The sequence below is a fragment of the Mesoplodon bidens genome (assembly GCF_964165515.1).
Source record: "Mesoplodon bidens genome assembly, chromosome: 19".
NCBI lineage: Eukaryota > Metazoa > Chordata > Mammalia > Artiodactyla > Ziphiidae > Mesoplodon > Mesoplodon bidens.
The window spans coordinates 42,669,276-42,693,123 of NC_138179.1; the positions used below are offsets into that span (position 1 = coordinate 42,669,276).

The following is a 23,848-nucleotide window of genomic DNA, read 5'->3' on the forward strand; positions in this document are numbered from 1 at the left end:
ATGGCAGAACTGTGCCACACGGACTCCTCGCTGACCGCCCTGGATGAGGAGATGCTGTGGGAGAAGATGGAGGACCACCGCTGCAGGATCGTGCGCAGCATCTGCCCCAGCCGCCTCACCCCCTACCTGCGCCAGGCAAAGGTGCTGGACCAGCTGGACGAGGAGGAGGTGCTGCACAGCCCCAGGTTCACAAACACGGCCATGAGAGTTGGTGAGGACCTGCATCCCGGCCACCGTGGCCCCAGCAGGCCCTTTCTGCAGAGCCTGCTCAGTGCAGGTTGCACCGGGAAGGCCCGTGTGAGGGCAGGGAGTGCAGGACTTTAAGGAACAACACCAAGGGGACCCGAGGTCCAGTCATGGGGACTGTATTAGTGTCCCAGAGCTGCCACAACAAATGATCACAAACCAGGTGGCTTAAAACAGCAGAAACGTCTTCTCTCACAGTTTGGAGGCCAAAAGTCTGAAGTCAAGGTGTCAGCAGGGCTGTGCTCCCTCTGAAGGCTCTAGGGGAGAAAACTTGTTGCCTCTTTCTGCTTCTGGTGGTCCCAGCATCCTTGGTTTGTGGCCACATCACTCCAATCTCTGCCTTTATTTTCATGTGGGCTTCATCTTTGCATCTTCTCCTCTTCTGTCTCTTATAAGGGCACTTGTGATTGGATTTAGGGCCCACCTGGATAACGCAGGAGGATCTCATCTTGAGATCCTTACCTTAATTACATTTGCAAAGCCTTTTCCAAAAAAGGTCCCATTGGTAGGTTCCTAGTGGACATAACTTTGGGACCCATGACTCAACCCACTCCAGATGTCTTTGGAGCTGATTCTGATTGTCTGATTAGCTGTGTTTATTCATTCAGAAACCGGGAAGCTAATAGTTTCATCACATAAGGTTGTTAGGAGAATTGAATGGGTTACAACTTATCAGATACTCATCTCAAAGCCTGGGCCATGGAAAGCAGGCAGTAAGTGGTAGCTATCAATATGACACTATTTGTGCCTGTTGCCTTATGACCATTAAAGGAGAAATGAAGTCAAGCTACTAATTCAAGCTGAGAGTGAGGGGATCTGGGTGGGCTGGGAAGGCCCAAGTTTCTCTGGGACCCAGGACCTGGGGCGCTGCTATTTGCTTCTTTCCCCCAACCTGCTTTGTATACATGTGTCTGCATGTGTCCACCAACAAACCTGGGAAGCCTTGAGAGCAAAGATCATCCTCCTGAGTCTTTTATCCCCAACTCTTAGCACTTGTGTTGTAGCAGTTCCTCAATAAATATCAGCCTGGCCCTTCTCGAGACTGACCACCATCATGGGAATAAATGGAGCAGTGAGGACCCCACCCCAGGGGCCCTGGAAAACTGCTTTGACCTCCTGATTTCTAGATGTGCAAGGATGCCCCTCCCTGCACCCTGCTCCCCTCATGGGAAGCCCGCCTAGCACCTGGTCAGCTAAGACTGTTCTCTCTCCAAAGGGCACTTGCTGGATTTGCTGAAGACTCGAGGGAAGAACGGGGCCATCGCCTTCCTGGAGAGCCTGAAATTCCACAACCCTGACGTCTACACCCTGGTCACCGGGCTACAGCCCAGCGTGGACTTCACAAACTTCAGTGGTGAGAGTTGGGTCTTTGATGTAACCCGGGGTGAGGGGGTGTCCCGCCTTGACTGCAGGCCGTTCCAGACATTTCCCTGCTCCCTTCAAGCTGACATTCCTGTCCCTGTGCTCGGCACCCCCCCAACCCCGCACTCTGGGGGTGAGGAGACCCCCTACACACACACTAACCATAGTGGGGGTGGGTAGGCAGAGCCCATGACCTTGGGTTCTAAAAGAAAAAGTTTGTCCCCAACTATCCAACACCAAGAGAAGAACCCTCACAGGTCGTGGAATCTGCATTTGAGAGGTGCAGGCAAAGAGGAAGTGTGTCATTTCCTAGGAGACCTTTACTTGGTGCTTGAGGTGGAGGGGAGCCCGGTCCCACCCTGTCCCACCTGGCTCTGGCTCTCAGGAGGGGCCGCCAGAGGGGAAAAGGAGAGGAGCTGCTAAGTAAAGGTTTACACCGGCTGGGTGGGAGATGAGGCCATGTTTATTAATTGAGTAATTTTAGGCTTCTCTGGAGGAGCTGTTGAAAGATTTAGGTATTCAAAGGAGCAGGCAACATCACTCAAAACTGTGGCTAAGAAAACGTTTCTGCCTGTTTGGCATCACAGTCCATGTTTATGTGATTCAGAGTTCTGTTATATAGATTCTTTGCTATGTTTTCCTTAGGATGACGTGAGAACGAGCATCGAGCACGGCTCAGCTGACTGGGGGGAAGTTGGGTCTGAAGAGCAGGATCCCACAGGGAAGCCAAGAAGGGGTAGTCCTTGTATCAGAATTGCCTGTCACGCTTTAGTTCACCAAAATATTCAGTCCTGTTGACCCTGGAAGCGTTTAAGGCGACCAACAGATTAGGGTGGGGGGGGCGTCCTGCTTGAGAGTCCGGGCACAGGAGGCAAGACTCTGGAGGATGAAGAGCCCCTGGGCCCACTGCCCCGTCCCGCAGGGCTCATGGAGACGTCCAAGCTGACCGAGTGCCTGGCCGGGGCCATCGGCAGCCTGCAGGAAGAGCTGAGCCAGGAGAAGGGGCAGAAGGAGGCCCTGCTGCGGCAGTGCCAGCAGCTGCAGGAACACCTGGGCCAGGCCGAGGCCCGGGCCGAGGGCTTGCGCCAGCTGGAGGCCGACCACGGCCGCATGAAGCACGAGGTCAGTGCCCACTTCCACGAGGTGCTGAAGCTGAAGGACGAGATGCTGAGTCTCTCGCTGCACTACAGCAACGCGCTGCAGGAGAAGGATCTGGCCACCACGCGCTGCCGTGGCCTGCAAGAGGAGGTATCGGGGATGCCGCTCGGGGTGCCCATCCTGACCTGCTGCTCCCCACCCCATGCCTCTGCACTCGTTGGTCCATCTCCTGGAACTCCCACCCCCACTCCCTGTGACGCCCCTGCAGGAAGCTGACCTTTCTCCTCCACCAGGGCCCCCTTGCATAGGCTATGTGGCCTCGAGTCCGCCCTGCCCTGTAATTGCCTGGTCTGCGAAGTGCCCACCATGGGGACCCCGCCTGCCTGTGTCTGGGGGCCCATCTGGCTATTCTGGGAGTGGTGGACCCACCCAGGCCCCACTCCCCTCCGGCAGTGTCAGTAACCATGGGGACAGTGGACCCCTATCGGCCCCTCCTTTGTCTTTCTCAGCTGGTCCTGGATTCAGGTGGGAGAACAGGAGTGTTGTTATTTAGGGCCCCTTAGACCCCAGCAGTCTTTCACTCATTTTTCTGTTGAGGATAATCATCTCCTTATTGACCTTCAAGAGTTCTTTATGGAGGATATTCATTCCTTGTCATTTTGGCATTTGCTTTTGCTTTTAACTATGGCACTGTTTGATTTTAGTTTTTTAAACTTTATTTAGAAAGAATTTCTAATTTCCCCAAAAATATACACGTAAAAATACAAAGGACTCCCACATACCCTTACTTTATCACTTGTGCTCTCTCTCTCTGTCTCTCTCTCTCCACACATACACACACTTTTTCCTGAACCACCTGAGTTGCGTACATCATGGCCCTTTACCCCTAAACATTTCAGAGACTATTTCCTAAAAATAAGATATTCTCTTATATAACCGTAGTAGTTATCAACTTCATAAAATTACATTGATACAATCCTTTAATCTAATCTACTGTACGTGTTCCAGTTTTATCAGTTGACCTAAATTACATCCTTGATGGCATTTTCCCTCCAGTCCAGGATCCAGATCAGGATCAGGTATTGTACCAAAATCGCCAGTCACACTATTACTCCCTGCAGCTAGTAAGCAATCTGGGGGTCAGGGGGAGGTGTTTTGAGGCCAGCAAGCACCCCTGCTCCTTGTCGACACTCCCCTCTGGACTTAGCCTCACCGGGGATTCTTGCTCGAGCGTGTCTTTACTCTAGTGGCTGCAGAATGATAAGCCCCATCTCCAGTGCTTTCTCCAGTGACCAGTTTACCCTCGGCATCCTGGCTGTGAGAACGAGACTTTCCTTTTCCCCACTTATGCATCTGTTATTGGCATAGACATGTGGATTCCCATTTCCAGTGATCTAAAACATATTATTGTCCTAAGCGAGTTTGGTGCTCAAAGTGTCCTAGATTTGGCTGTGGGAGCCCCATCAATCTGCTCTGTGTCCTGGGACATGCCCCCGCGTTTTCTTAGCACGGACTTTCTTTGCATCATCACAAAATATTCCAGGATCATCTCGTACCCACCCTGCCTCAGCTCCAGGGTCAGCCATCTCTCCAAGGAGCCCCAGTTCCTTTTAGAGACCAAGATCCAGTATGCTCATTGCTACTGGGGTGTCTTTGCTTCTCGGCCCTTTCAGTGGACAGGGCTAGGAAACGTGCACATAGATCCACAAGTATACATACACATACAAATATGCATAGGCACATATGCACGCAAGTATGCATATACACGTACATGCACATGTTTTAGAAATCATGAGTTCACGCCCAAACCTCTAATTCCAGTAGATCCCCCAGGGTTTCTTCTTGCTGTGCCCCACTCCATACTGTGTGCTCTTTCCTCAGTGAGAACCCTAGCTCCCACTTTAACACATTCCTCTCTTGCTCGGTCCTGTGGTACATCTGAAATAGATTCAGAATTGCTTTGCCCGTACCAGTACAATGGACTAGACTAGGATTTGTAATTCTCTCCCTGCCACCACCCGACCCTGCCCTAGGCTGAGGGTCTTTAGTTAAATACTGTGTTCGTAAGTTATTGTGGCTGCCCTCCATCTTCTCTTTCTCTGCCTCTGCCTCACCCCTTTCTCTCTCTCCCTTCATGTGGTTACGGTATTAGCTTGAAATATAATTAGGTTCATTTGTTTGGTTTACTTTCAGTTTTAGGCCTCCTCCTTCCAGATCTTAATGATTTAATTTTTTTTTTTTTTTTTTTTTTTGTGTGTGGTACACGGGCCTCTCACTGTTGTGGCCTCTCCCATTGCAGAGCACAGGCTCCGGACGCGCAGGCTCAGCGGCCATGGTTCACGGGCCCAGCCGCTCCGTGGCATGGGGGATCTTCCCGGACCAGGGCACGAACCCGTGTCCCCTGCATCGGCAGGCGGACTCTCAACCACTGCACCACCAGGGAAGCCCTCATTTTACTTTTTGAATCTGGAGAATATGATATGCCTAACCTAGTTATTAGCCCATAGCAGGAACTTGGTAATTGCTTATGGAAAGTTTGCTAACTAGATGTCAGAGGGAAAAAGTCCAAGTCCAAATGTTCTTCCTTCTCCACTTGACCCCAACCCTGGAGTGAGTGCTGAACTCCACCCTGACATCCAGACCTCCTGGGTTTGCCTTATAGGGAAACTCCTCTCTTCCCAGGGACACCACACCTGAGATGGGGAGAGGCCAGGCCCATCAGCTCGAGGTGCAAGTTTCTCTTGGACCACTACCCAGCAGGACCGAGGCCAGCAGGACCTGGCCAGGTCGTTTACAGAGCTCATAGCCCTGCACATGCAGCCCACTGGGTGGGAGGCGGCTCATACTGGCACACAGAGTTCAAGTGTGTCTGAATAGACCAGGTCCTGTATTCCCAGGTATCTCTGCTCTATTTGACTTGACTTTCCTCGTTTTTACTTACTGATTTTCATGAATCCAATTTCCCTTCATCTGACGTGTTTAGCAGAATATGGAAAGGCAGAGAAGCAGGGCCATGCTGGAGGAGGCTTACTGGACATTCATTCCCGGCTGTGCTGGCTGTCAGATGCAAGAGCTGGTGGCCAGGGCTCCTTGTTCTGTCCCTGAGGACCCCAGTCCAGTGATTTAACTCCTACACCTCATCTGTAAAATAAAGCTAAAATGTCTTTCCTGTCCCGCAGGGACTGGAGCTATTCATTAGGTAAAATCCTTTAATGGATTTTGAAATCTCCGGAGAGGGACCTCTTTGAGTATGAACAGCATCATCCTTAAGGAGAAAGGTTGAGAACGACAGCTGGCTCCTGGTCTAGTGGAGAAACAGCAGTTACATTCTCCCTCTTGATCTCCATCCTGGTAGCTGTATCTGATGAAGCAAGAGCTGCAGCGAGAGAAGATGTCTTCTTCCTGTGAGCGGGAATTTCGAGAGCGGTCCCTGAAGATGACGAATGAGCTGGAGCGTGGAGATGAGGAGCTGAGCCGCCTGAAGGAGGAGAATGAGAGGCTCCGCTCCCTGACCTTCAGCCTGGTGGGTCCTGGTGCCTCCAAGGGTCAGCTTCCTGCCCTGGTCCCCACAAGATTCAGCTTCCTTCCCTGGTGGCCAGCGGAGAGTGTCCTTGACCTTGGCCTGTGGCCTCCAGACTGTGGGATTTCTGACAAGTGGTCCTATTGAGGTGTGGTTAAGACCTGGGTGAGATGAAACCTAGTGACTCATCTCCACGGCTCCTTCTCACATCCCTCCTTCCCGCTCTTCCCAGCCCCCAAATGTTAGCAGAATTGATAGCTGTTGCACACATATTCGAAAGTCTTACTCAGCTGGTTTGCTGCTGCACTGTTGTTTGGAATAGATGAGGCTGATTATAAATGATGGGATTAGCTTAAGGTTGTGGGAGCAGGGCAACGTTTCTGCCTGCAAAATATTCTGCCGCCCTGCCCATGCAGGCATGAGGGAGTGGGGAATGGTAGGATGCAGAGAAGTTAATGATGCCAAAGCCTTGGAATTATGCAAGCCCTCTGCCTCTCCTCTCCAATCCCTTTCAATCAATAAATATCTATTTTTTGAACTAATCCTTCAATAGACGTTCATGGGGTGTGGGGCAGGCCACCGCCTGGCACTGCCACCCCGTGGCCTGAACTGTGCCATCACTCATAAAAGTGAGCATGAGCAGGGAATGACCCACCCGTTGGTGTTCCCCCTCCTGGAAGCTCTGCTTGTGGATTTGTGGAAGGAGCAGCCTGAAGCTGCCTAAACAGTGGAGGTGCTATGCTACCCTCAGAGGCTTTCAGCTTCCTGTACTTTGTTTCCTAGCCATGAACACTTGGAGCTGAAATGCATGTTGTCCATTTTGATTGCTGACCTTGCCTTTTTTCCTGCCTGATGTGCAGTAATAAGGCTAAATCCGTCCACACACCATCCTTGAAGCTTCCTGCCTCCGATCCTTGGGACGAGATGATGGGGATGCTTCCCCAGGGGCAGGCCTTTGGGGAGCTCAGGGTCCCTGGGCTGACCTCTCTTTGCACCAGGCGGAGAAGGACATTCTGGAGCAGAACCTGGATGAGGCCCTGGAGAGCAGGCAGGAGCTGGTGAACCGCATCCACTCTCTGAGGGAGCGGGCCATGGCCGCTGAGAGACAGCGAAAGCAGGTGACCCTTCTGGGCCGTGTTTAGGGGCTGGGCTGCCTGGGGGAGGAAGCAGATTCTTTAATCCACACTGAGCTTAAAACCAGCTTTGCCTAACGAATGCATGGGCCTGTTCGTTGATTTCTTTGTCAAAACTAGATTGGGCACCAACTCACAGTCAAAGACTAGAGGTCACGTCTACTTTGTGGGGTGGGGAGAAAACATGTCAGGCAAACAAGTGATTAAAACACAGAGTGATTTCAAGTAGGGGCCCCAGGGTGAGAGCCAGGGATTTCTTTAGTTGCTATAAAAGGCAAGGGGAGGATGAGAGAAAGGAGATGGTGGAAGAGAATGAGGCAGGTAGAGGGAAAATATTTATGCATTTTGGGACATGGAATAAACAAAACACAAATAGACATGCAGCACCCCTGCATATTTTGATGACCAAATTAAAATATAATCAACACAGCAACTCTGTAGATGCACATGGAATCCAGCACTTAAGAAACGAGCGTGAATTCACCTTATTTCCCCTCTAGAACCACCTCCCTCCCTCTCCTCGAGGCTCCCCCACCACCCATCCTCAGCCTCGCCCTCACAGCCGCTGACCTTCATGGGCCATGTTTGTCCCCCTCTGTCCAGTACTGGGAAGAGAAGGAGCAGACCCTGCTCCAGTTCCAGAAAACCAAGGTGGACTGCGAAATCTACAAGGAGAAGATGAACGTCCTGCAGAGCCAAGTGGTCGAGCTGCAGAAGGAGCGGGACCAGGTACCCTGGAGAGGCAAGGGGCCGGCCTGGGTGTCGGGCTGAGGGGCTCCGAGAACAGAAGGTGCTGCGCCGGCGCCGGCAGAGTCTCGGGAGGTCGGGAGGCTCGGGAAGGCCCCGCCCCTCTGGGTGTGGCCGAGGGCAGGCCGGCCGGGTCACCCGCCCTCGATGGCAGCAGGTTCCAGACTCGGGGTCTCTCTCCCGGTCCCTGGGAGGTTTCTTGACTCCCCTCGACTGTCATCTCCTGCCATGCCTGCTGTACAGCGTCCTCCCTCTTTTCGTTTCTAACAGTGGTTTGTGTGCACCCCACCTATTGGGTGTTACTAAAACCACACACGTTTACGTGAACTGTAAATGGTGGTAAGCTGCAGAATGAGCTGTGTATGGTGCGCACAGGGGAAGTCCAGGATAACCGCGGGGCAGAAATGGGAGGCTTTCTCTAGCTGGACTTGTCCGTGGTGGCGGCACAGCCTCTTTATCCTCTGGGCGTCGATCCGTTCTGTCTCGGCTCGCAGGCCTACTCAGCGAGGGATGGATCCCAGATGGAGATTTCTCAGAACCTGGCAGAGAAGGACGCACTCCGCAGGAAGGTGTTTGAGCTGACAGACCAGGTCTGCGAACTGCGCCAGCAGGTCCAGCGGCTACAAGTGCAGGCCGAGTCGCTGCCAGGGGTGAGCTCTGCTGCTGCTTGGGTGGGGCGGGGGGTGGGGGGGATGCAGGGTGTGCTGGAGTGGGACCGAGCCGGCCGCACGGGCCCTGCTGGCACCACCGGATTCAGCTCCATCCACCACGCTGGCTCCCGTGAGCAGACTGTGTGGTCAGAGGTTGAAGGTACCCAGCTGGGAAGGCTGAGTCTCCTTCTGCGTTTCCTTTTATGGTAATACTATGCACCTCATAGAAGGGGTAGCTTAGTGGAAGGTTCTGGAGTCTATAATGTGTGGTGTTTGATGAAGAAAGAAGGCAGCATATGAAGCTGTGCAGGCAGCCACTTGCTCTGGTGGACGATGCCTTCCTGGGATGCTTGAAAGTCAACTATCTGAGAGCTGAGTGATAGACACGGAGGGAGCTATGTTCTCAAAGAACTTAGATTACTGTAAAACCTCTAATTATGGTCTTGCCGGCAGCTCCAGCTCCAAGGCACCCTGGTGGGTGGGCGAGACTCTTCAGAGGTGCCCAGGGACCTGGGTGAGGCACAAACAGACCCTCCCCTCCCTATGCAGGGGCCCTAGCCCTTCCTTCCTACCCACTTACCACATCAAATATGTTCAAAAAATATACATATGTAGGGCTTCCCTGGTGGCGCAGTGGTTGAGAGTCTGCCTGCCGATGCAGGGGACACGGGCTCGTGCCCCGGTCCGGGAAGATCCCGCATGCCACGGAGCGGCTGGGCCCGTGAGCCATGGCCGCTGAGCCTGCGCGTCCGGAGCCTGTGCTCCGTAACGGGAGAGGCCACAACAGTGAGAGGCCCGCGTACCGCAAAAAAAATAAATAAATAAAAATAAAAAATATATATACATATGTATAGAAAAAAGACTGATGGGCAGATAGCAAACTGCTAGCTGTCCTATTTCTGAGTGTGGGAGGATGGGTCAATTTTATTTTCTTCTCTAATCAGCCTGTTCCTCCCCACCAATATTCTTTGTGGAGTGTGTTTAGATATATTATACATATAGTATGTATGATTTGTATAACCAGGAAAGAATAACAGATATTATCCAAAAGGAATAAAATGCAGTCACCAAGCCGGTTGCTGCATGTCCCCTTGGTGGCCAGCTCCCACAGTGCTGGGTGTCCCAGGCTGGGAGGAGGGGACATAAATGTTTTGCCTTGAAACCAATGAAAGGAAACCACTCGGAAGGCTGGAGACAGGGTTTGGGACTTGGTAGAAACCCCAAGAGCAACCAAAGGACGTTTCCTGAATTAACCGGCCTATCCGGGTCTTTGGCAGCCCAAGCAGGAGGCGGGAGCCAGGGAGCCCTGTCCGAAGAGGAAGCAGCGGCTGGTGCGCATGTTTGCCCTCTGCCCATGGGAAAACAGCGATGGCAGCTCCTCTGAGGTATGCCAGTGCCTCTGCCACTGCTGGGGCCAGACCAGGTTCACCCTCGTCTATCGGGACAGAAGAGGGTCTGGCACATAGTAGATGCTACAGAAATGCTTATTAAGTGAACCGAGGGGCTACCCCCGGATCTACACATTTCACCTGCATCCTCCAATGCCACACTCTGCATCTTGCATGTTTACACCCCATCAGCATGTGACCCTCACTAGCCAGTAATGTGCCCTCTCTGGGGCTCAGTTGCTTTATATGTAAAGTGAGACAACGCTACCCATCGTATAGATTTATCATAAGAACTAAGCAATATAAAATGTAGAAAGTAGGTAATAGAGTGCCCAGCACATAGTAGGTGCTCAATTAATGTGGCCTGGCTCTTTGTTCCTCCCTTCCTTCCCTCTTGCCTCCTCTGCCCTGTCAGTGGGAGGCTGTGGTTTATCATCATTATACTCTTTACACAGTATGGCAGCAGGAGAGGTGTCCCAGGGGTCCCTGTGAGAGCCCCATGGTGACTTCTGCCCCGTCCTCCTCCAGTCTCAGCTCTGGTCTGACCTGAGCGCCACGTCCAGCCGAGAGCTGGTGGATAGCTTCCACTCCAGCAGCCCTGTGCCTCCCAGCCAGCAGTCCCTGTACAAGCGGGCCACAGAGGACTTCTGGGAAGACCCCTCGTCCTTCAGGTAGAGAGGGGCTGGTAAAGGGATCGGATGACTCCAGCCCCCTGGCAGCTCACTGGGACATTGGCTTCCATCTTCTTCTTATGCTTTTCAGTGGCTGCCCCAAAACCCTGGAGGTGGACCAGGGAGGCTCCCTGGGTGCTAAGAAGGGTGATGCAGATTTGGATTATGAGATTGTAGACAGGGCAGGTGAGCATATCCCCCAACCTCTGCAGCCACCCCACCACCCCTGGGCTGGGCTGGCAGAGTCAGGCGGGGAAGTGAAGACAGGGATCTTCAGGGAGGCAGATGAGACACCCCAGTTTCTGTCCAGGGGATGGGCAGAGAGGAGCGAACTTGACTCCTGCACTGCCCTGGGCCTCTGGGAAAATCCAGACTACCTGGCAGTTCAAACCAGTGTCCAGATGTGCCGTGCTTACTGGGCGTCCTTTGTTTTCACCTGGAGGCTAAGGGAGTTGCATTCACCTCCACATCCAGCTCGGCATAAATGTTCAGACAGCTCCAGGCACACACCTTGTCTCTCTGTCCCTCCCTGCTCCGACCCATGGACACTTGGGCCTCCCAGTGATATCAGAGGGCAACAGGCTTCCATCCTCTCTGTTCCTGGCCGAGGCACCTGCTAGGAACATTTCTACTGGGTGTTGGCACCTGAGACATTCCCATTTCTCCTGTGGCTTATTCCTCATATTTGTCACTTAACTGGTCCTCCCTCCTTCTCAAGGCACAGACCCCTCACGGGCAGCCTCCTTACTTTGCCACCACTGCACATCTGCCTCCAGCCTTGGGCCTTGCACACAGTAGGTGCTTAGCACCCTCTAGATTTCATCCTACAGCCACCAAGGGGCGCGCATACCCCACGCTGTTCTGCCTAGCGGCACCTTTAGGACAGACGGCCCCAGGCTTTCTGTGGGTCACGTGACCAGAAACCTTGCCTTTTGCAAATTCATTGCCATTTTTATTTATAACGGTGATCAACTGAGAGGATCCACCCCGGGTATAACCAACCAGGATGTAAGAGCACGAACAGGAAGAGTCATTGCTCTTTTTTTTTTTCCTTTTGTCATTATTCTGCATAATGTCCTGGTTCATATAACTTTAGTGGAATTGACCTCAAATACATCAGGAGTGTATAATTTCACTTGGCTTTGAATGTAAGCACAAGTGGCTGTTTGCCTGTGAGCTGGGCACAGGCTGCCTGCAGCCGGCAACTCTTAGCTCTCTGTTGGCCTCTCTGGTTCTTGTGAGCGGCTCAGGAGGGGAGAAGGGCAGCCTCACCTGGGCTGGGGGCGGTGTGCCATCTGCCTCACAGGACACATATAAAATAACAGGCCTTGGAGAGACTCTGGGGACATCTAGTCCTAGGAGATTGCCAACTCAGAGGCCTGCCATGGCCAGCTGGTCAGCAGCGTGGCCTGGGGAGACAGGAGGCAGCCGATGGCCAGTGCCGGCGATGGCTGCCACACAGAAATACACATCCAGGGTTAGGCCAGATTTGATTTCTCAAGTGAAGCCAGAAATCCAGTTCCCTAGCAACTCATTCAAGGATTGCAAAAGGACACAATGTAGGTTAAACTCTGGCAGATGCAGCTCTCCACCAGCTACTTCTATTTTCGGGGAGGTGAATCAAGGTTCGACGCATCAAGGGAGGGAGGGGCAAGAGAAGGTTCAGCCTCAGCAAAAGACAGAACAGGTAGGGGGGTGCCTGTGGTGGCGGCACTGAGGTTGCACGGGTGAGCCAAAGCTCCTTCAGAAGGGGGATGACCTTGAGGGGTAGGCTGGCTCGAGGCCTAAGCCCGTGGCTTCCTCCTAGACCTCCCTGAGTCCGAGAGCATCCTGCAGCTGTCTTCTGGGGGCCTCCACCTCTCTGCCAGGTGAGCAGAGGGCGGGGGCCAGGGCCAGCAGGTGGCAGAGCAGAGTGAGGACTGTGTCCTCACTATCAGCCTTTCTGAGGCTGGGGAAGGAGAATACCAGAGTGATGGGACTAGAGGGGGCAGGTGGGGAGACGGCCTGGCCCGACCTCTTGCTCTAGGATGCATGAGCTCTGGCCCCTCCCTTTCTACAGCAGTGTCCCGCTGAGGCGGAGGCCAGCCCGCAAGATCCTGAGCCAGGTCACGGTGCTGGCCTTCCAGGGGGACGCGCTGCTGGAGCAGATAAGCGTTATTGGCGGGAACCTCACGGGCATCTACATTCATCGGGTCACCCCGGGCTCCGCGGCAGACGAGATGGCCTTGTGCCCCGGCACCCAGATTGTGATGGTGAGTGTGGCACCAACCCCTCGAGCCCCCAGGATCCTCTCAGGGGTGGGGTCAGTGGGAGGGGCAGGTAACCCAGGAAGCCACAGATTCAACTTGACAAAGATGTATTATTGGATAGGCCCACGCTCCTTCTTGGGCTGATGTAAAGCAGAGTGTCACACATGTTTAGAGGAGAGTCCTGGTGATTCTCATCAAAACCCTGCACGCTTCTCCACCTTGACATCCTTGAACTCTGGAGGGTGAGCCTGTGAGCTGTTGTAGTCTGGACTATGCACCAGTTGAGAGGGCTTTGGGGATGCAGCAGTCTTTTTTTTTTTTTCTTTTCCCCAGTATTTTTTTTTATTAGTCTCTGTTTTACAACAAAGTGAATCAGTCATACGTATACATCTGTTCCCACATCCCCTCCCTCCCGCGGATGCAGCAGTCTTGACCCAGGGATCTGATAAAGGCTACATAAGATTCTGATGTGGGGCTTTTTTTTTTTTTTTTTTTTACTGTAACGATCTTATCGTTACTTTGTGTGTATGTGTTAAAATACATATAATAAAATTCACCATTTTAACCATTGGGAGCATCTAAAAATTTTTTTTACTGCAAAATATTCATTAAACTGCAAAAAACATAAATGTACAACCAAATTATTATTAAGTGAACATATGGGCAGGGAGGTGACTTTGATGTAGCCTAAAAGCAGAATTATTAAACATCAGGCCCTTTAAGAATAGCAAGAAATTCTCGAAACAGGTGTCACCCATTCCTCCCAGGGTAGGGGGGTGTAGGGAGTGAAGGCAAGCGCTGAGAGGGAGAGGGAGGGGCTGAGGCCTCAGTCAGGACTCCCTCGGACCCCATGGCTTCTCTCTCGCTGTCTGTGTGCTGAGCTGAGTTCTCACGTGTCTCGAATGATCACACACAGAGCTCCTGACGTAAGCATCAGTCCACCCAATATGAAAGCCCTTCGTCACACTTCTAACAGTCCTCGTGAGATTCTCAGTTATCAGCTCATGTTGTGGTTAAAGCAACGGATCCCCTTTATGAGACAGTCCTGATATCCAAATGGGGCCAATTCAATCCTAATAGCGTTAAAAACATATCTCATTTTTTTTTCTCATTATAAAAATATCTACTCTCCTAAACCAAAACAACACCGGGAATAAATGAATGGATGAGAGCCCTGTTGATTTCACAGCTGGGGAAGGAGTGGCGGGAGGGGTGCCCTGGCATCTGGTAGGTGGAGGCCAGAGATGCCACAAAACATCCTGCAGGGCCCAGGACAGCACCAAATGTCAATAGTCCCAAGCTGAGGACTCTGCTCCAGAATGCTCTAGAATGGAGCATGTTGGAGAGCAGACACTCAGTGCCCAGTGGCGATCTCAATACATGATCCGGGGCAGGAACGTGTGTAACCAGGAGGCGCTGCACCAAGATGTCCCGACACAGGGCTCTGATGGGTGTGGGTGGGTGTCTGGGAAGGAGTGGGTCTCCTGCAGGGCACACGCCTGCACTCAGATCACAGCTGCAGAACCCTGGTCAACAGAGGTGACCCTCATGATTTGCCCTCAGGTGGATTACAAGGCAACAGAGCCCTTGTCCAAGGCTGTCCTGGAGGGCATGACCCTGGATCGGGCCGTCAGACTTCTCCAGAGGGTGAACGGCTTCTGCTCTCTGTCTGTGAAGGTCAACATGGAGGGTACACACTCCCCTGTCCTGTCCTACCCCCCACCCAGAGGCCACTGGTGCCAGTGCTCCCAGCCCACTGCAGAGCCAGGCTGAGCCCCAGGTCTGCAGAGGCCCCCCAGGCAGAACTGTTCTCATGGGGAATCACAGCCCTAAACTTACCTGTCCTCATGTCCTCTTTGATCAGGTTATAAGAAGCTGGTCCAGGACCTAAAGGCCAAAGTGGCCACGTCAGGGGACTCCTTCTACATCCGGGTCAACCTTGCCCTGGAGAGGCGGGCAGAGGGAGAGCTGCAGGTGCACTGCAACGACATCCTGCACGTCACAGACACCCTGTTCCAGGGCGGCAGCTGCTGGCACGCCCACCGTGTTGGCCCCTACAGCACCAAGGGCACCGAACAGGGCACCATCCCCAACTATGCACAGTGAGCAGCTGTTGTGGGCTCCCACACCCCAGAGAGGGCCCGGGGAGCTCCCCGTGGGGGGGACATTGCCTGGCCTCACTTAGTGAGGAGGCCCCCTCCCGCCCAGGAGAAACAGCTTTCCTGAGGCTCCCTCTACTGCCGAGGGATACAGGGTGGGGCACCTCAAAGAAGTGGAACCCCCAATGTGCTACCCACCAAGTTCACTGCTTGGATGGGATTTCTCTGTGAAATGGGATGGACCTCAGTCCTAGAGCATTCTAGAGTATTTGGGACCAGTTCCTCATCCTCAGCACTATTGACATTTGGGGCTGGCTCACTGTTTGTCGTGGGGGACCCTCCTGGGCACTGTAGGATGTTGAGCAGCATCTTGGCCTCCACCCGCTGGATGCCAGTAGTGCCCCTGCCCCCCTAGCTGTGACAACCAAAAATCTCCAGACATTGCCAGTGCACCCTGAGGATAGGTGACTCATCCTGCTGGTATGTCCAGGACTGCCTTGGTTTTAGCACAGAAAGTCCCATGTCCTGGGGAACCCCTCAGTCCTGGGCCAAATGGGACAGCTGGTCACCCTCCCTGGGAGCAACAGCACCCCTGCTCAGAACCATGTTCTAGATCGACCATAGGGCACAAAGCATGGTGTCTCATCTGGCTCCTCTCAAGCGTTATGGCAAATTCTGTCACCTGGAGATCAGACTCAGCAGGTGCAGGGAGAGGCCTGAGACTCTGCATTTCCAACCCCCTCCCTGGGTGATGCCAGGTTGAAGTCCTCGGGCCACACTGGGAGTAGCGAGGTTCTGGAGCAGTGGCCTCGACCCTACTCACACTGTGTCGCCCGGATCCCGCCTCGGGACAATTCAATTAGCATCTCCAGGCTGAGGCTCTGCAGGTTTTTAAAACCCCAGGGGACTATCATAGCTGCTGGGGTGGAGAACCGCAGTGGGGGCAGTGAAGGTCTCCCAGAGCACTGGGCAGGGGGCCCACCTCTCCTGTCCAGCCCTCCCTGCAGCTGGGCCGGGGCCTTCCTCCTCTGTGCAGGGCTCAGCAGCTGCTCATCGCCCTCATCCAGGACATGGCTCATAAGAGCACCATGACCCGCAAGGTGAGGACCAGTCAGCGCAGGTCCTAGATGCAGGGTCCTGCTTGGGTGGGCCCTGCCTCTCTCCCCCAGCTCACATCATCTGGAGGGAGGGGCCCAATCAACCCTTCCTTCCACCCAGAGGGTCCCAGCCCCACCTGGCATGGGCTGGAAGACAGGTGGGTACTGGCTGAGGGTCCCAGGTGGAGAGTGTAGGCTGCTAACCTGAGGGAGGTGATCCGGCGTGTCTCTCCCCCGGGCCCTCCAAACCTTCACCTGGGTCTGCATGCCACCCCTCCTGCAAGCTCCTCTACCGCGTGCAGATACGTCATGTATGCTCTCTCCGTCTTGCTCCCTCCATCACCCCATTTGCCTACCATCTGCCCCCCATCCTTATTCCCCACTGAGGCCAGGCACTGTTGGGTTCTCCCAACACAGAGCACTCAGCTGTCCCTGAGCAAGGCGCTAGGGCAGCCCCCTGGATCATGGCAGGGCTAGGCTGGGGGCCCCTACTCTTCCCTCTTGCTTCCCACGGATGCCCTGCTCGGGAAGGGGGCTTGGGGGCTCAGCCTGAGGACCCTCTCCTGCCACCCTCTGTCACCTACCCCCTGGCATGGGGCCTGGGCCTGCTGGCTGTTCAGCAGGCACAGCCTGGGAGTCCAGGGACCACCCTGGATTTGCCGGCGGCAGGGGGGGTGGTGCCAGCCCCCCAGCCCCATGGGACGTCCCTTCTCCCTTGTCCAGCAGCCTTCTGGGGGAGCCCAGAAGCTGGTCCGCATCGTCAGTATGGACAGAACCAAGGCCAGCCCTCTGTGGTCATCCTTTGACGGGGGCCAGTTGGACCCAAGCCAGGTAGAAGGTGAGGCGGGTGGAGCTGGTGGAGGGTCTTTGGAGGCTGCTGTGGTTGGTGAGCTGGGTCAGGGTGATGCCACTCATCTAGGCCAGAATCTGTCTTTAAGAACCATAACTGACGTCCACCTGCCCTTCTGGAGAGCAGCTGAGCTACACACCTTTAATGTCCTTTAACTGGCACTCCTACTTCTGTAACCTGCCTCAATAAGACTGGCCGAAGCCACTGGTACAGTCATCTGGACAGCAGTCCTTTTAGAATATTAAAGTCTGAACACTCTCCAAATGCCCAACACTGCACAAACCAGTGGACCCTCAGACAACTGCTGAGTGATTGGTGTGGGCATGAGGCCGTGACAGAGGCCGGCACAGCACAGACCCCTGAGCCGGTAAAACTGTGCAATGAGATAAGCAGAAGTGAATTTAGAGAAAGGTAAATCGTTTTGAGTTTATTTTCTTCTTGAAAAGTGTTTTGAGTGCCTAATATAACCTAAATGACCAGGAGAGGAGATCAGGGACCCGGGAGGGAGGGAAGGACTGGGATCACGTGTCCCTTGAGGCTGAGGGAGAAGTCACAGGAAGCTTCCAGATTGTTTGCAAGGATGAACATGGTTTCTCTATCCTCCCTGTGAGCCAAACAAGGAAAAGGTTTTAAACTGCAGCCTACGAAGCTGATCCTAGAGAAGCACAGGGAATCTAATCAACAGGTACAAAGGAATCAGCCAGGGCAGGTGTGGAGGGCATGGTGCATCGTGTGGGAGCCCCGCGTGCCCTGTGTTACTTACTGCAGGTGCCAGGGCTGCAGTGGCGAGCAAAACAGAAACAGGCCTTCCTGGGGGTGGGGGGGTTGCTGCAGCCTGGCGCCCGGCCTGCTCACGGCTCCTTCCTTCCACAGACCCCTCCACCGTGTGCTTCTGGGCCGAAAGCTACTTCACCCTGGTGCCCTACACCCTGGTGCACAGCCACAGGCCCAGCCGGCCCCGGCCCGTGCTCTTCGTGCCCAGGGTGGTCGGGAAGATCCTGATGGAGAAGCTGTGCCTCCTCCAAGGGTTTAAGAAGTGCCCAGCAGGTACGCTGTCTCCTGGGAGTCCCACCTGACTGTCAGGTGGCAAGGAGAAGTATTTGCTTTCAGGAGGGCAGCACAACCAGAGGAGTGTCCTGGGGCTGCTGAAACAAAGGACCACAAACCGGGGGGGACCTTAAAACAGCAGAGATGTGTACTCTCACAGTTCTGAAGGCCAGAAGTCTGAAGTCAAGATGTCTTTGCAGGCTGCACTTCCTCCAAAGGCTCTAGGGGGGGAGTCCTTCCTGCCTTTTCCTGCTCTGGTGGCTGCTGGTGGCTTGTGACTGCATTACTCCCATCTCTGCCTCCTTGTCTGTGTATCCCTCTGTCTTCACGTCACTTTCTTACAAGGAGCCAGTCATGGGATTTAGGGCCACCCTACTCCAGTGCGACCTCATCTTAACTAACCACATCTGCAAAGACCTTATTTCCAAATAAGGTCATGTTCTGAGGTTTCAGATGAACATGGATTTGGGGGGTATGTTATTCCTCCCAGTGCAGCTCTGCTGGCAGATAGGTTTGTACTTAACCGGAGTCATACAACCAAAGGGCTCCATCCATCTGCCCAAAGCCACTCAGTGTAGGGCCATGGAGATGCACTGGCCAGTGGGAATATTGGGTCCCAGTGGCCCTGCTCAGCAGGAAAGGTGGCTCAGCTGGTTGGAGAGTGGAGAGCAGGACTTAGCTCCTTGGCTTTCTTCCATCCACCAATCACTGGTCGGTGGCTGCCTCAGAGAGTTAGGCTACAAGCTGAGAGTGAATAGGGCCCTGTCCTTCTCCCCTGGAGTTCACAGAGGGGACAGAGAGAAGCAAGTGTGGCCCACGCAGTTCCTCCAGTGAGCACCTGCTGTGTGCTAGGCTCTGTGCAGGGGGCTAGAGATAGAGTCCAAGAGGCCCTCAGGGTCTATTCTGCTCCTCTGGAGACAGACACCTAAAGACATGGCAGACTGACCCATCTTAGCTCCACAAGTGATCCAGAGAGGGATTCTTTGGAGGGGGTGGGAGTGGGGCTGCAGTCTGATGGCAAGACAGGACAGGCGTTTGCGAGCAGAACCAGGAAGTCCAGGCTGAGGGAGCAGAGTGTACAAAGGCACCGAGGCACAGACAGCACCATGGGGAGGCGGTGAATGCCCAGATGTGCCGTGTTATGTGGTAGGCAAGGGGACGTGATCAGGCCTGATCTTTGAATGCCCGTTTTCAAAGCAGAATAGAAGATGGACTGGAGAAGGGCTTGGCTAGGGGCTGGGCCAGAGGTGGTACAGCAAAGCCACAGTAGGGAGAAGAGGGCAGCCCCAAGAGCTGTCTGCCAGCTGTCTGCAGGATCTGGTGATGCTTTGGAGGGTGGAGGCTAGCAGGAGGGCACGTGCAGTTCTCACTTGGGAGACTGGGTGCTATTCAGGAAGAAGGGAAAAGTCAGGGTGTGTTTTAACATGTTTATTCAGGGCAGAAGTTCTCAGCCTGGGCACGACATTTAGGGCTGGATCATCCTCTGTTGTGGGATGTCCTGTGCATCACAGATAAGCAACATACCTGGGCCTCAACCCATTAGATGCCAGGAGCATACCCCTTTCCCAGAAGTTGTGACAGTCAGAAATGTCTCCAGACATTGCCAAGTGTAACTTGGGGGTAAAATTGCTCCTGGTTGAGAACCACTGATTTAAGGGATTGAAGGGATTTCTGGGTGTTAAGAAGTTGCATATGTAAATTCGGAGCTTGGGAGGTGATGGGAGAAGGGTTTATCTACATTTGTCCATCTTTCCTTCTTTCCCTCCATTCTTCCCTCCACCCAACCTTCCATCCATCCACCCACATCCTGGCACTGGCTAGGCACCTGCTGTGTCCAATGGTCTAGGGTGAATGTGCAGGGCATGGACTCTTCCAAGCAGGAAGAGCATGGTCAGGTTTATAAAGTTTATAAAGAGGACACCCTAGAGGAGGACACCACAGAGCTGGTGGGGGTCTGTGGGGGCAGACCCATGGGTGTTCAGCATGGGGTCCTGGGGGAGCAGCTGGGTGGGTGACATCCCCATCAACTGTCACCTTCAGCATACTTGAGCCAGGAGGAGTATGATGCCTCCAGCCAGAGAGGGGACATCATCCAGGAGAGGGAGGCGTCTGGTGGTCGCTACTGTGTCACCTGCAGAGCAGTCGAGTCCCTCATGGGAAAGGTAAGGGGTGGGGCGGGGGCTGTGAGGAACTCCATCTCCAGAGGACGGCAGTGGGAGAAGGAAGGGCCAACCTCCAGGGCCCCCTGGACACCCCAGCTTGGTGCTCATCTTGTCTCTGGCTCCATCATGGAAAGACCAAACCCTGTTTCTGCCATTTGGTGTCCACGTGACCTCGGGCGGGACTTTTAACTTCCCTGAGCCTGTTTCCTCAACACAGGAGATATTTAATAAACATTTGCTAAATTAGTAAAGTGGAGATAACACTCCATGTTTTAAGGCTCAAATATATGAAAAGCTCACTGTGAACTATAAAGTTTTGTGTTGATACAGAGCAGTCAGAACAGCTGTGAGCCAGAGGCACACTGGCCCCCCATCCTTCACAACCCCAAAGAGGTTGATGGGGCCATCCAACTCCTGGGATTTGAGCTCTACGCAGTCTCCCTCAATCCCAATGACCTATGATTTCCCAGGCAAAAAATCAAACGGATGGAAACTTTTAAAAACTGTACAGCCAGCACCCTTGTATACAAAAGGGCATTCCCGGATTCTCCCCACCTCCTTTACAAACTTCAATCTTGCCTGTACCCTTCTCACCCTTCTCTCCCTTCTCTCAGCATCACTCCTGGGTGTGGGCTCCGCTCACTTCCTCTAAGGCTGAGGCTCACTTCCCTCCCCTCTCCCCCCAGAACACCCACGCCCTCCTGGACGTCCAGCTGGACAGTGTCCGCGTCCTGCATAAGATGGAGATATTCCCCATCATTATCCACATCTCCATCAATGAGAAGGTGGCAAAGAAATTCAAGTAGGTGCACCCCTGGGGGCTGGTGGTGAGGTTTGAATGGGCACCAGAACTCCCCATAAGGCCCATGGTGACCACATCCAGAGCCCGTGATGGGGTTTCCAGGATCTCACCTCGTGCCAGCCTTGGAAGTGTCACAGGGCAGTTCCCCTAAAACATCCAGGACAGAGGTCCTGCAGCCCACCCCCGGGGAGCAACCCAGAGGACAGTAAGGTGAGACCCTAGAACCTGAATGACCTCGGCTGAGGCCACATGTTTCCTGGGGTAGAGTTAACAGTTCATCTGTGTTAGGTAAGGACAGAGACTGAAAAACACTATTTGGTCCATGGGTGGGACAAGCCCAGATATCCTGCTGCCCCCTTTATGAGAACCGAAGTTATAAACTAGATCCGCCACCCCCAACCCCACCCCCACCCCCACCCCCGTTAGTGCAACATCATCTAGGGCCCCAGTCACACCTTCTTCACAAGGCACTGGGTCCCCCCAAAGCAGGCCATCTGTGTCTAGGGGCATCTGTTGCATCATCGGTCCATCCAGGTCCCTAGAATTCCAAGCCGGTGGCTGATTTCTGGGGCTCCGTGCTGGGAGGCTGGTGCAAGGCTCTGCCTGAGCCACCCTCCCATCTCTGGCTCTGGCAGGAAGGCTCTGCAGCGGCTCGGCACTGCAGAGGACCAGCTCCTGGAGGCTGCCAGGCAAGAGGAGGGTGAGCTGGATGAAGTGCCCTGTCTGTACAGCAGCCTGGCCCCTGACAGCTGGAGCGACCTGCATGCCCTGCTCGGCTGTGTCCGCCTGGCCATTGCAGATGAGCAGAAGAAGGTTGTGTGGACAGAGTAGAGGCCTTGCTGATGGCCCCTGTGTCATAAACAAATCCAGAAAATGAATGTGGTATATTTTACTAAAATAAAAAGCTTTTACAATGCTCTGGCCTGTGGCTTCCCCACCATGTCCTCCAGGATGGAGTTGATGGGGGTGGGAAGGGTGATGGGAGCCCATCTACTTGAAGGAGAATGCCCCCTTTCTGGGTTTTCCAGGCAGGCGGAGGCAGGGCAGGTCTGGAGCATACCATGAGTACTGTCTGTGCTACAGACTTGTGTTCACCTAAACAGAATTCACCCAACCAGAGGATGGGGCAGTTTCAGGCCTTGAGCAGAGACATCTTCATCCTTGGACACTCTCAAAAAGAAGGGCAAGCTCTGCTCGTACAGACCCCAGGATGAAACTCGTCACTTAGGGAGCCTGCCCAGAATCAGTGGTATGGAAACCCAGCCCGGGGCTCGGGAGCCTGACTGTGAACAAAGTGAAGGAAGAAGACAAGCCCAAGTTTCCTTCAAAGGCTCCCTCCAGACCAGGACTGACAAACAGACGCTGTCCCCACATTGAGTGCAGTTTGCACTCACCCACTACCCTCGTGGCAAACAGAAGCCCATCTCCTCTCAGGTGAAGGGCACAAGAACGTCTGTGGGTTCCAGAGAACCAAGAGGGACTGAAGCCCCACGTCCCAGACCCTTCTTCCTGCTGTTCCCCAGACCACCTTCACCTTGTCACAGGTTGGGGACTCTGCACCATCCTGGGTACCCCCCAGGGAATTCCTGTGCCAGGACACAGCTCAGACACAGGACAGCGGTCCCTCACTGTGGGGGTGGGGAGGGCCTCACAGTTCGTTGTGGAGTGGCCGGCACTGGGGAGAGAGCTTCTCCTCCAGCACCCCATTGGGAGCACATACCCAGGGGTCGTGGGTCTCCCACTGCCACTTGACCAGTTGGGTCTGAAGCAGTTCCAGAACCTGGGCATAGCGGGGGTCAGTGGCCAGGTTCTGGGTCTCGTGGGGGTCCTGGCTCCTGTCAAAGAGCTCCCAGCGTTCCCGGTAGTAGTAGTGATGCAGGTCCTTGTACCAGCCTGTGGGCCGGCCGGCTGTGGTGCGATTCAGGAGGTCCTGGAAGGTTGGCGAGATGTAGAAGTCCTGGTCAATGGGAAAGGGCATCTTGAAGTGGAGGTTGTGCACAAGGTGGAAGTTCTGGTGGTGCACGGAGCGCATGGGGTAGGACATGGTGACCTCATGGTGGCTCTGGCTGCCAAAAACCGTGGTCCAAAGAGGCTCCGCCTCCAGCGCCGGGAGGAGGGACCGCCCAGTGAGCTGGACAGTCTTTGAGCCAAAGATGGCATAGCTGGGGTAGGGGATAGAGAACCAATCCAAGATGGTGGGCGTGAGATCTGGAAAGGAGATGACATCTCAGCAGGGCGGGCCCTCCAGGGCACCAGGCCCACCCCTGTGGAAGGGCTGAATCCAGGTCACTCTGGAAGCTGGGGGGCCACCTTGCACATCAAATCACCAACAGGGAAAAGCTGCTACAGGCCAACCCGTCACTGCTGCGTCACCCTCTGGGCCATCATGCTTTCAATGCCATGACAAGAGCCCCCAATTTGGTGATACCCAGGATCCTTCTAAAATCCTTCAGACCAGCGAGGAAGCCCCCACGCAGGGGCCTATTCCTGTTCTGTGCTGTGGCCAGAACACTTCCTGACCTTGGGGCCAAAGGGAGATGTGAGCCCTGAGCCACAGGGGCCCAAGCATGCTGCTGCCCTGACCCCTCAAAGTGGGGTCGAGGAGCATCAATATCACCTGGGAACTTGTCAGAAATGCAAATTTGGGGGCATCACCCCAGACCTACTGAATCAGACACTCTGGGGTGGGATATTTGGATACTAGCAAGTGCTCCAGGTGATTGAGGC

General features: G+C 54.1%; 2 protein-coding genes across 2 annotated transcripts in view; one reads left to right on the top strand and one right to left on the bottom strand.

Annotated features, from left to right (window-relative positions):
• CARD14 (caspase recruitment domain family member 14) lies at nt 1-21,995 on the top strand (the record flags this gene model as incomplete). Its single annotated transcript, XM_081219687.1, has 20 exons — nt 1-211; nt 1,463-1,600; nt 2,531-2,856; nt 6,062-6,229; nt 7,225-7,344; nt 7,963-8,088; nt 8,601-8,756; nt 10,034-10,141; nt 10,673-10,815; nt 10,907-11,001; nt 12,623-12,683; nt 12,875-13,067; nt 14,628-14,754; nt 14,929-15,166; nt 16,200-16,263; nt 16,984-17,098; nt 17,984-18,157; nt 20,198-20,319; nt 21,006-21,121; nt 21,757-21,995. 20 exons carry the CDS (start codon nt 1-3, stop codon nt 21,950-21,952), a joined length of 2,997 nt encoding a protein of 998 aa, XP_081075813.1. The 3' UTR covers nt 21,953-21,995.
• SGSH (N-sulfoglucosamine sulfohydrolase) overlaps nt 21,996-23,848 on the bottom strand; it is a 7,609-nt gene continuing 5,756 nt past the window's right edge. The window contains exon 8 of the mRNA XM_081219689.1: nt 21,996-23,329. Coding sequence (XP_081075815.1) covers nt 22,770-23,329 — 560 coding nt within the window. The 3' untranslated portion in view covers nt 21,996-22,769. The remainder of the gene's footprint in view (nt 23,330-23,848) is intronic.